This window comes from Balaenoptera acutorostrata, chromosome 17 (assembly GCF_949987535.1).
Source record: "Balaenoptera acutorostrata chromosome 17, mBalAcu1.1, whole genome shotgun sequence".
In the NCBI taxonomy this organism is placed as follows: Eukaryota; Metazoa; Chordata; class Mammalia; order Artiodactyla; family Balaenopteridae; genus Balaenoptera; species Balaenoptera acutorostrata.
This window is the reverse complement of record NC_080080.1, coordinates 18,727,069-18,740,176: the sequence shown is the minus strand read 5'-3', so window position 1 is coordinate 18,740,176 and position 13,108 is coordinate 18,727,069. Positions and strand designations below refer to the sequence as shown.

Here is a 13,108-nt window from a genome sequence, read left to right as displayed (position 1 = left end):
ATTTAGTGGCATATGCTACAAGGTCAATGTTTCTCAAAACGTAGTACTTGGATTATAGTGTATGTGGTGGTGGTACAGATTTTTCCAAAAATTATAATTGGTGTACATTCGTTTTTATATGTATACACCATGTTGCTATATTACTAGCAAATTCCATATCCTAAAATATCAATACTAAGGTAGTATTGCTAAAATTATAGGTAAACTTTGAGCAATAATGTGCTTGATGACCTCTAATGTCTCTTCAAAACAGATTCTACAGTTCTAAATCTCAATACTACTAAATTTTCAAATAGTAAAAGACTTCTCAACCCCAGCCTGTTACATTTATTACAAGTAACTTAGACACGAACCAAGTTCTACAGAGAATTTGAGTATTTGGAGCTTGGTGTACAGGTAAAATCCCATGAAAATTTAGTTAAAATGAGAGTTGAAAGCCCTAAGCCCCAGGGGAAGACCCATCCTGGAACTATACACACAAAAACACACAAAAAAATTGCTAGTGGCATCATCCCCCCACCTCCATCCACTAGCACCTTTCAAGGCCAGTCTTGGAGGAAGAGACTAACAGGATGTCTTTACACTCCCATATCCCTCTGTGGCTATTAGGAAACCACCAGCCAGCCCACCATATTCAGAGATGAATATTTATTTAATTCATATATCAATTTTACATGATATCCATAGTGCTATAAACATAGGCACATTTTTTAAAACTTTTTTTTTAAAATGGTACATTCAAAAATTACTCCCTTACCCCAGTCTACTCCAGTCCCCTCAAGACAGAGTATCCAGTATTTGTAACAGGGGCCAAAAAGGCCCTGCTCATTAATTTTAGAAGAATCCTTCTGCCCATTAAGACCTCCTTCTGACTTCAACCAAGCAGGGTCAACAAGCATTTGGATAAAGAAACATGCATTTTTCAGCATTTTAATGCATCAATTGATAGAATTAATTAAATGTCTCTGCCCGAGTGTTTTTTTAAATAGGTTTATAGTTTTGTTCCTCCTACGTAATTCAAGTCAGAAAAAAAAAATTGATATCAATCTTCCTGTTGGCTTTCTTTAAATTCCAATGGGATGGTTTAAAGATATGTCACCACACCAAAGGGCTCACCTAATCACATCTAACAAATGGGCAGCTTCCCACAAAATATAGATTAAGACATCATTCACTGGTGTTGGTTTGCCCCTAAAAGGACAGACATCGTGAGTTTAATAATTCATCAATTCAAATAAGAAACAGATTGAGCACAGAGGGAACTGGACAAAAACAAACCCCCCAAAATCACTCAGTTGATTTGCTAACCGTACCCACGCACGATCCAGATGTATGAGTTTGTGTTATTCACAACATTCATAACACACATCAACAAGATTAAATCTGCAGTGTAAAGCTATAACCTGTTGAATTCAGAATGAGAAAAAAATGAGTATTTAAATTGATTCATCATAGCCACTCTGATATGATACAGTTTAACTCTGAGGAAGAAAAATGATTTATATACACAATTCTCTTAGTAAAATTTTCTATTTCTTGCTAATAACACATTTTAATTCAGAAAATGCATTAATTTTATTCAAATATATTTTTCTAAAATATAAATATTTAAATTAAACTTTTATAAACACAGAGAATGTAGTTTCTGTTGACCCGCATCCAGATATTAATCAGTCCAAAACTCAAGTGATGAAGAAATAATATTTGTAATTATGATCATTTTGTCTATAAATATATAATAGGATCTCTGCAACTAAATTATGAGTAATTAACTCACACTTCATGTAGTACTGAGCACCTTAGATTACACATTGTTGAATTAAGCTATTGGCATTAATATATGTATTTTAATGTGTTATTTACAATACACAAGTATAATTCTCTCGTATAACAACATTCCAGTGATTTTGAAAATATATAATGAAAGAGTACGTTACAATTTACGATTCGTCAAAGCTTTCCTACAATATTCAGGCTGGGACTTCACTCTTTAGCATTTTAAAATAGGAAACAAAACAAAACAAAACAAAATCAGTGTCCTAAAGCTGTGTTTTCCAAAATGTTTTTTTTTTGTTTTGTTTTGTTTTGTGTGTGTGTGTGTTTTAACACTAGCTTCACAAGATGCTCCTTTAGAGAGGAGTTCTGTAGGTAAGTGTTAGTAATGGCACACAGGATACCCCCCCTTGCAGAATCGCAATGTGCAATAAAGTCTTTGAGGAGGCCTGCAATCATGAAATCTGTTTAACATTTTTTAACTCAGTATTGAACAAACATTTTTGATGACCAACCCCTTTAATTCCCCCCCCCGACAAAACACCAGTCAATCAATGCCCCTTGGAACTTGTATTACATGTTACTTGTATTACTTTGGGGAAACACTGATCTAAAATAAAATGCTGATCTAAAGTAAAACTCAAGAAACACATGTATCTGCGTGAACAAAATCACATTCTTTTAAAACAGTTTTACTTTTTAAAGCTCTTTGCATAGGTATTTGCTAAAGTACGGTTCTGAAAAATAACACACAAACCTACCTGGAACATTTGTCTATGTAAAACTATAGGGGAGAGAACGGTTACAAGTACAGAAATTCTAGAGCTAATTTTCAAGATTTGAGGAAAGTGACTTTAAAATCAAATAATAGGTGTGTTTTCAGTGAATTTGTTTTGAAAGATAAAAGCAAAAGTGTTAAATCAGTAATATGCTATACGATGTCTGAAAATATTCTTGTAGAAAAATATCAGGTCATTATATTATTTCCCTGGAATTCCAAAAGAGCTGTGGATGCTATTGATGGGTTTGATTATAACATCGGCTCTCTATGTAAAACCCAGCATTAACCAGAATCATATAAGGCTGCTCTATTACTTGCTTGAAAATGCACGCATAGAAGCACAGGCAGAAACAAGGGCCAATAAATTGCTCAGTACTTCCACTGAAAACCACAAAATGGGGAAAATTAGTTAACCCCGCATGAATTATTTTATATATATATATATATGGCAATCTTTTAAAAAAAATCCATAATTTGCTTTTATAAATAAAGCTATAAGTCATGGCTCTAAGATAGCAGACCTTGGGTATGAGTGTAGTCCCAGAATTAATCATCTTTCATGCACACCACTCTTCAGCAAAGCTTTGCAATTTAAGCAGTCTACTTTGGCTCAGAATCCACCAGCTTACAGCTCAGATCAGTATCTGATGCTTTATTTAATTCCCACTCATCATAAGCTAATAAGAACACTTCAGAATCATTCTACATCATTGAAAGATAATTCATTAAGAAAAAGTAACAGCTGTTTCACACTTAAATAAAAGGTGGGTTTCCATTTGAAGTACTTTTCTTTCCTTACCAGCGAAAGTCAACTCAATTAGAAATAGGAAATAAAGCACAATAAAACAAGGGGTCCTTATTACTGGGGTGGGGAGGGGAGAGGTGAAAAATGTCCATTTCTCATCTATACAGCCCTTGCTTACCTGGGTGAACCAGTTGCCTAGAAACTGGTATGATTAAGATCTGCACATGCTGTTCTAATGTTCATGTCCTTGACTGTCATTATTTAAAATCTATGCTGTGTATTTCCAATCAGCCTCACCTCTTTACCCTTTTACTGTTCTAAAAAGACAGTTTTATTCTGATAGTCCTTGTGGAATTTTTCTGAAGGTACCCTTTATAGTTGCTGAAATTGACAAGAGTCTGGGACTATTACACAGGACTCTTGGGATCTAAAGCTGACAGTGGCATGCGACATCTGGTGCATCACTGCAAATGGTGTCTGAAAGGACACTTTTCTCAAAGGCAATTCACGCCTCTGTTCAGGCCACCAACCCCAGCCTTGTAATCTTAGCTGACAGGAAGGAATGAATGATGAAAACAATCGGCTTGGGGCAGGAATGAAGGTCCAGTTGCTGAAATTCAAAAAGAAGAGAACATGAAAGATTTTAAACCAACGCTTGATACAAAATAGTGATTTACACATCAAACAGATCTGTGCACTTCCTGCTTGCAAGTGTTAACTGGAGCAATTGTGTTTTTAAATCCTTGCCCCCCAGTGAGATTAAAAAAATAACTCTTTGAACTTATTCCTTACATCTCATATATCTTTTTTTCCAAAATAAGTTCTGTGAAATTCATACATACCCATAGCATAAATGTCAGTGTTGCCCTTCTTGACTGTCTAAACCATTTATTTTGGGTATCACGATAGTGATATTATTTATGTTGGATTAGGTACAGTATGAAGCAGTACTAAATTTCACATCATAGGTTTGAGTCCTGGTTCTAACACTTTTTAGATGTGTACATAATCTTGGACAAGTCACTGAAAATTTTTCCCAGGCCTATCTAACTCACAGCGGGTAGAGTATTAAAATGAGATACTGTATGTGAAAATTCCTTATAAACCATAAAATGCAGAACCCAGGTTTTGAAGCAGCTGTGTCCTCACTGTCCTACACTCTTGGACTGTTGTAATCACGTACATCACTTGTCTGTTAAGACCCCCTCTAAAGTTTTCTCTTTCTCCGTGTGTTCCTACTGGGCTGGCACGTGGTCAGAGCCTAATAGGCTGAATTTTTATCACCTGACCTAATTCAGGAGCATTGAGCATGTTGCTCCCAATTCTCATCCACTGTCCCCAGTTCTGTTCTGATGATGACACTGCAGGGAAATAACAACCTGATCATAAAATAACACCCAGCAAAGTTAAGTTGTACTTAGCATGAACCAGGTGCTGTGTTAAATATTTTCTATATACTATCTTATTTAATTTTCACAAAATCCCTATGAGGTAGCTATCGTTACTATCTCTATGTTTTATATGGGAAACTAAGATGTGGAGAAGTTATAAAACTTTCTGAGATCATAGATCTTGCAGTAAAGAGAAAGCATGGACTCAAACGCAGGTCTATCTGATGCCAGAGTCTGGGCTTAATCACCATATTCTATTTCACGAACACAGAATGCAACTTTCAGAAGTAACCTTAAAGATTATCATCTACTTCAGTCACTGTATTTTATGGATAAAGACTTAGATCCAAAGAAATAAAAGGACTTGCGCAAGACAACTGGTGAGTTAGTTCCACACTCAGAAAGAGAGCAAGGGTCTCCTGACCCTCAATTTATTGCATTTTGTACAACTCACCTCTGCTCCTTTCCTCCTCCCTGGCACCTGCCTCTGGGGGTTGCGTAGCTAGACCCTGGGGGAGCTGTGTCTGAACTTGAGCTTATCAGCCTAATATATTGGCAGCAAAAAATCAGTCCTTCCTAAATCTTTCAAGTCAGGTCGTAATTACAGGCAGAAAGGCTGAAATATAGACATAAGTGATTTTTTCCTCATGGGCAAAAATAGCCTTGAATTTTCAAGCCATGGATAAAACAGGAGACTGCTTCTTGTTCTTTTCCCTGCTGCTAGGGAGTAGTCACCCTTAGGAAAAAGTGCGCAGCTGGGTGATGGATAGAGCAGCAACTGAACCAGAAGCGTCCTCAGCAAAACTTTCTTCTTTCCAAACTGGTGCTTCAGGCTGAATTTACTGATTGAACAGACAAACAACAAAATTCTATAAAATTCTGCGGATGCATTTTAAAGGTTAGAAAAATGACTGGCTGGAAATTGTTCTCATAAAGTGAGTTCAGATCACCTGTCAGCCACGGGGCACTGACTTCATCATGACTCCTGTGACACCCGTAGGAAGAAACCTGGTACTGCACTGGGGCTAGTAATATTGCATGATCTAGGACAGTGGTGCTGAAACTTGGAGATTTCAGGCTCCTATGCTCTTTCAAGTGTGGCCCTGGCCCTTTCCTTCAGAGAGACGAGAGTAGGGAGAGGGAGAATTGTGCAAGGCTAGTAGCTGAGTTAAAATGACTAGATCTTTAAAACTGAGGTTTATCTCTGCATTTTATATATCCCCTGTCCCCGTTATCAAGTGTGAGTCAATAGATATTTGTTGACTAGGAAGGACCTAGACAGAGACTAGTTGTTCCAAATCAAGGGCCTGTTTGAAGTTCTACATTCCACAGCTTAAATGAGATGCTATGTCTTCTTGAGAACTATACTTGCTAGAAAGTAGAAGAATGTGCAACTTTCACCCTTCGGTGGAACTAGAGTAACATATTTTTTCACTATGGTAGGCAGTAACGATCACAGGAAATCGTGATTTTAAATACATGGGCAATTTGCAATGATATGAGAAGAATAAATGTTATGTTAACTGACAAACTTGCTGATTTTGTTGGACACTTTTTGATATGAGCTCAAAACTTCTGGGCCCTTGTCTGGCCGTCTCTCCACTCAGGTAGAGTTGACCAGTTTTGCTGGGTTTCCTCACAGCCCCCTCCACTCTGGCCCTTCCCACCCCACCCCATCTGTGCTCTCCATGCTCTCTGCTCCTTTGAGACCTCCCAGATTGCCAGGACTGGTGTTTTACATCCCTACATCCCTGACACCTAGCACAATGCCCAGGTTAGATCAGATGCTTGATACTTCTAAACAATGAATGGTATATCTTCAAGCTGGTGGGACCCTCTTTGAAAAGAATTTAATGCTGACTTTGTAAAGGATCCTTTCCTTTGATTCAAGTATTTCTGTAATATTCCCATGGAAAATGAGACCAAAGTAAAGAACTGTGAAAAAATTGGATCCCCTCACGGTTTTTCAAGGTTCAATTAAGACATGAACCTATAAGTACTTTGTAAATAGTCAAATGCTAAATAAATACAGGCAGCATTATGTTTGCAGGCCATAACGGGTGTATTGCAAGACAAAATATACGAAACCACACTGTCTAAAGAAAAGTGCACTTACAAGCTCTCCATCTTTGCCTCCAAAATCTAAATACAGCATCCTGATTCCATCATCTGAAGACATTTTCAGCTTTTCATAAGGAGCCTGTATGATTGTCTTGGGAAAGACACCCTCCTGTGGTTCAGTGGTAATAGAAAATCCATTCTCATAATGTATGGTCAACCGGCACTCCTGGTTTTTATAGGTGCAAGCTGAGAGAGACAGATGGAGACAGAAGTATGAACAATGGAAGTCTATCCATTTTCCCAGGCACTTAAGCTTCTAGTCTCCCCAAACCCAGGGCCCAGCCACCAACTTCTTTCTAAGGTTAAAAATTAATAATCATGCATGAAAATATTCTCCTTAGATTGATTGTGATATTGTAATTTAACTTGCCCTGTGAAACTAAGGGAAATAAACTGAAAGAAATTCCTTTTGCTGGGATTTACTGAATTTTGTCTGGGCTCTAGCCCTTATATGACCATCTGACAACATGTATGTAGGGAGACGGGTGTTCCAATGGCCTTGTATCAAGCTGGAAAAAACTGACATTTGATTTAGAGTAAGCTACCTCTGATCATCGTCAACACACACACAATCAATCAATCTATCCATCGATCAATGCCATGTCTACCACCTGGTGAAAGAAGCAAGCAATCCCCCAGTGACATTACCCAAGTTAACAGAAACACATGTAAGAAGTCGGGAGTGAGTAGTGAAAAAATAACCTGATTTTTAATTTTAAAAAAGTTGAATAAAGCTCATGTTATAAACAGAAAGAAGTGCTTTTTGCGTTTCCCTGATGATCTGATCGTCTTGGGTCCTGGAAAAGCTGCTGTTGCAGATCGGTGTCAGACGTGGCACCTTCGGTGAAGGATGCTGTTTCCTCCCTCTGTCCAGTGTGGTATTCAGGAACCTCAGCTGGTGTCCACAAGGTGCCCGCTGATCCAGTGGAACAAAAGTAAAACCTTTTGATCAGGTTAGGTGCCAGCATTTATCTGTGGTCCGCCTTGCGTTTAGGAAAAGAGACCAGTGCTCTCAGGTTATGAGCTGAACAGGGGGACTGCCACCTGATTCCAAGTTCCCATTAGGAAGACTTGTGAGTGTTTAAAACCCTTAATCAAAAAGTTCTGGAGGGGGCTTCCCTGGTGGCGCAGTGGTTGAGAATCTGCCTGCTAATGCAGGGGACACGGGTTCGAGCCCTGGTCTGGGAAGATCCCACATGCCACGGAGCAGCTGGGCCCGTGAGCCACAACTACTGAGCCTGCGCGTCTGGAGCCTGTGCTCCGCAACGGGAGGGGCCGCGATAGTGAAAGGCCCGCGCACCGCGATGAAGAGCGGTCCCCGCACCACGATGAAGAGTGGCCCCCACTTGCCGCAACTAGAGAAAGCCCTCGCACGAACCGAAGACCCAGCACAGCCATAAATAAATAAATAAATAAATAAATAAATAAATAAATAAATAAAGCAGCTATAAAATTTAAAAAAAAAAATGTTCTGGAGGGAATTCCCTGGCGGTCCAGTGGTTAGGACTTGGAACTTTCACTGCCGGCCCCCGGTTCGATCCCTGGTCAGGGAAGTAAGATCTCGCAAGCTGCGCTTGGCCAAAAAAAAAAAAAGCAAAAGTATCAGATTAGATTTTTTTGCCTCACAAAACACCACATTTAACAGGCCCTGGCAAGTCAATTGGCTCTGGCCTTCATATACATCTGAAAGCTCTTTGGGGATACGAGGACATAGGCAGTATTGATTACTCTCTACCACCTTTAGCTCAGCTCAGGTTTATAAACCAAACTGAATTTCACCTCAGCACACTTTGGAAGCAGGACCTTAGCTTAATATTATAGGTGATAAAAGCAAAGCTCAGAGGTGAACATGTCACAACCCAGTGGTTTAGATTTCAAAATTCAAGTTCTTTCCTTCCAATCTGTCTTGTACAGCCTTCTCACACTCTGGTGCTCAGGATACGGAGGCATGTGGGGAGGGATCTTGGCAAAGAGGCTCTCAGAGTAATAACTGGGGTGGGGGGAGCCCCTCAGAGTTTGGGGGAAGAAACAGAGTGTCTATCTGCTCACAGAATGAGGTGGCTTTGAATTGGTTAAAACATATACCCCTTTCTTCGACTGACAGCAGCCATCTTTCAACTTGTAACAAAGGGTTGATATTTTCCAAAGGTGCATTCTCTAATAGGTCTATGAGTCCTGGGAGGAACCCCTTGGCAAGTCTTAAGTTATCCTCTCAGAAGGGCCCTAGACCTCTGCCACACGTCCAGTTCAAGGATGACCAAAACATAACATAGACACGGCACAGATGTAGTTACGACTTCCCATCTCGAATCCTCGTTTTTGAAACTTTTCACTTCTAACATCTGCAGAATATGTGGGCCCCTGAGCTCTAAACATGTTTTTTCCCCTTTCCTCTATGTTTGAATTTGAAAGCTGTGCCACTGGATGGTTTGACTTAATTGACTGTGGTTACTTTTAATTTTAATTGACCTAAAGTGGTATTCGTGGCCTTTATATAATGTAATCAGTTATCTGAAGACGTTCTTAATCTACACAGGATAGATTGAACCCATTATCACGTTAATTGAAGCTCTGATTAAAACATAAGCCCCTTCCCCCAACTCTCTGCAGGCATCTTTCCATTTGAAACTGGGCTTCACCTCTGGCCATTTCCATAATTGCTTCTCTCCCACCACCCAGCTAGCTCAGTCCACACAATTCTTTGTTATTCTCCTTTGGCTGGTCCATCAACAGCCTCATTGTTTTCCTGTCAAAGCAGAGTTCAGCTTACTGAGAGAAGGATTTTATGAAATTTGTGGAATGTAAACTAAACCAAACCCCCTTGGCCATCTTCATTCTTTTCTAGAACACCCCAGAAGTTGTCGCAAGGAGTCTGGACTTCTCTGCAATTACACGTATAACTTCATTAAATTTAGTTTTCAGGTGACTTGAGCCTTTTCCAACTCTCAGGTTTGAAACTCTAGTTTTTCGTGCCATACAGAGTAGGCGTCAAAAATAAAAACTTCAGTGACGCTCCGAGAGACATGTTCAACAATGCTGGAAAGTATTGGGGGGTACTAACTCGTTTCAGGATAACTTTTAAAAGGCAGTGATTATCTCAGAGATGCTGCAGCAGAAATTCTACAAAACATCTGGTTTTTCATGTTCACACCAGTAAAGGAAATGTGGAGAAGCCCTACCACATGTTGACGTGGGTCCCATCTTTTAGGATCCTCCTGGGCGCTGGAGGAAGTTGCACCCTAGTGCAGTACTGCACACAGAGTGGTCCACGGACCAGCAGCCTCAGCACCGCCTGGTATCATCCTAGATGCAAATTCCCAGGCCCCGCCCCAGAACTGCTGTGTCACTCTCTCTAGGGATGAGCATCAGCAATCGGAGGCTTCTGAGGGTACAACTAAAAAACTTTCTTTTTGTTATTGTTGTTTTCAGTGTGACGAAAGTTTGGAAACACTGTACCTAAGAGGTCTTTTTTTTTTTTTTAAGGCCAACTTAATTTATTTTAACCTAAAGTAAACACAAAATGTCTTGTTTTTATATGGCATCCCTCCGTGGGTGAAACACCTACTTCAGGCACCTCAAGAGACAGATATTCGTTGAGGATAGAGGAATAGTTCTGCTTCAGAGCAGAGATGGAGAAAGGATTAATATTCCACTTAATTAATTCTTTTTAAAAGAATTTTTTTTATTGTGATAAAAGTTACCTATTATAAAACATACTATTTTAACCATATTTAACCTTATACTATTTTAACCATATTTAACTATTTAACCAGTTCAGTGGCACTAAGTACATTCACATTGTTGTGCAACTCTCACCATCATCCATCTCCCAAATTTTTCACCTTCCGAAACGGAAACTCTGTCCCCATTAAACACTAACTCCCCATTCCCCCTCCCCCGCCCACCTCCCAGCCCCGGGCATCTACCGATGTACTTTCTGACTCTATGAATTTGGCTATTCTACATACCTCGTGTAAGTGGACTCAAACAGTATTTCTCTGCATCTAATGTATATTGGAGTGCATTTTTAAGGTTAACTTAATATACGTCCTTCAAACAGATTGTACCGTCTTTCTCCCTGCCCTGTGCTATACAGTAGGCCCTCACCAGCCATCTATTTCATACACACTGGTGTACATACGTCAATCGCAATTTCCCAATCCATCCCACCCCCAAACTTGGTGTCCATACGTTTGTTCTCTATGTCTGTGTCTCTATTTCTGCTTTGCAAATAGGTTCATCTGAACCATTTTTCTAAATTCCACATACATGCATTAATATACGATATTTGTTTTTCTCTTTCTGACTTACTTCACTCTGTATGACAGTTTCTAGGTCCATCCATGTCTCTGTAAATGGCACAATTTCGTTCCCTTTTATGGCTGAGTAATATTCCATTGTATATATGTACCACATCTTCTTTATCCATTCCTCTGTTGATGGACATTTAGGTTGCGTCTATGTCCTGGCTATTGTGAATAGTGCTGCTATGAACATTGGGGTGCATGTATCTTTTGGAATTACAGTTTTCTCAGGGTATATGCCCAGGAATGGGATTGCTGGGTCATGTGGTAGTTCTATTATTAGTTTTTTAAGGAACCTCCATACTGTTCTCCATAGTGGCTGTATCAATTTGCATTCCTACCAACAGTGCAAGAGGGTTCCCTTTTCTCCACACCCTCTCCAGCATTTACTGTTTGTAGATTTTTTGATGATGGCCATTCTGACTGGTGTGAGGTGATACCTCATTGTAGTTTTGATTTGCATTTCTCTAATAATTAGTGATGTTGAGCATCTTTTCATGTGCCTCTTGGCCATCTGTATGTCTTCTTTGGAGAAAAGTCTATTTAGGTCTGCCACCCATTTTTTGATTGGGTTCTTTGTTTTTTTTATATTGAGTTGCATGAGCTGTTTGTATATATTGGAGATTAATCCCTTGTCAGTTGCTTCATTTGCAAATATTTTCTCCCATTCTGAGGGTTGTCGTCTCATCTTGTTATAGTTTCCTTTGCTGTGCAAAAGCTTTTAAGTTTAATTAGGTCTCATTTGTTTGTTTTTGTTTTTATTTTCATTACTCTAGGAGGTGGATCAAAAAAGATCTTGCTGCGATTTATGTCAAAGAGTGTTCTGCCTATATTTTCCTCTAAGAGTTTTATAGTGTCTGGACTTACATTTAGGTCTTTAAACCATTTCAAGTTCATTTTTGTGTATGGTGTTAGGGAGTGTTCTAATTTCATTCTTTTACATGTAGCTGTCCAGCTGTCCCAGCACCACTTGTTGAAGTGGCTGTCTTTTCTCCATTGCATATTCTTGACTTCTTTGTCATACATTAGGTGACCATAGGTGTGTGGGTTTATCTCTTGGCTTTCTATCCTGTTCCACTGATATATATTTCTGTTTTTGTGCCAGTACCATACTGTCTTGATTACTGTAGCTTTGTAGTAGAGTCTGAAGTCAGGGAGTCTGATTCCTCCAGCTCCATTTTTCTTTCTCAAGATTGCTTTGGCTATTCAGGGTCTTTTGTGTTTCCATACAGACTGTGAAATTTTTTGTTCTAGTTCTGTGAAAAATGCCATTGGTAGTTTGATAGGGGTTGCACTGAATCTGTAGATTGCTTTGGGTAGTACAGTCATTTTCACAATGTTGATTCTTCCAGTCCAAGAACATGGTATATCTGTCCATCTGTTTGTGTTGTCTTTGATTTCTTTCATTAATATCTTATAGTTTTCTGAGTACAAGTCTTTTGTCTCCCTAGGTAGGTTTATTCCTAGGTATTTTATTCTTTTTGTTGCAATGGTAAATGGGAGTGTTTCCTTAATTTCTCTTTCTGATCTTTCTTTGCTAGTGTATAGGAATGCAAGAGATTTCTGTGCATTAATCTTGTATCCTGCAACTTTTCCAAATTCATTCATTAGCTCTAGTAGTTTTCTGGTGGCATCTTTAGGATTCTCTATGTATAGTATCATGTCATCTGCAAACAGTGACAGTTTTACTTCTTCTTTTCCAATTTGTATTCCTTTTATTTCTTTTTCTTCTCTGATTGCTGTGGCTAGGACTTCCAAAGCTATGTTGAATAAAAGTGGTGAGAATGGATATCCTTGTCTTGTTCCTGATCTTAGACAAAATGCTTTCAGTTCTCCACCATTGAGAATGATGTTTGCTATGGGTTTGTCACATATGGCCTTTGAGGCCATATGTTGAGGTAGGTTCTCCCTATGCCCACTTTCTGGAGAGTTTTTATCATCAATGGGTGTTGAATTTTGTCAGAAGTTTTTCTCCATCTATTGAGATGATCAT

At 39.1% G+C, this 13,108-nt stretch overlaps 1 protein-coding gene across 3 annotated transcripts in view; it reads right to left on the bottom strand.

Moving 5' to 3' along the window:
* Positions 1-633: 633 nt before the first annotated feature.
* Positions 634-13,108, bottom strand: part of SNTB1 (syntrophin beta 1) — a 248,408-nt gene continuing 235,933 nt past the window's right edge. For 2 of the 3 annotated variants that reach the window (XM_057532284.1, XM_057532283.1), the window contains exons 7-8: positions 6,807-6,997; positions 634-3,909 (exon numbers count right to left, since the gene is read on the bottom strand). In XM_057532284.1, the coding sequence (XP_057388267.1) occupies positions 3,817-3,909; positions 6,807-6,997 (284 nt within the window). In that variant the 3' untranslated portion in view covers positions 634-3,816. Of the gene's footprint in view, positions 3,910-6,806; positions 6,998-7,536; positions 7,728-13,108 lie in introns of those variants that run through there. The other variant, XM_057532285.1, reaches the window with a different exon arrangement.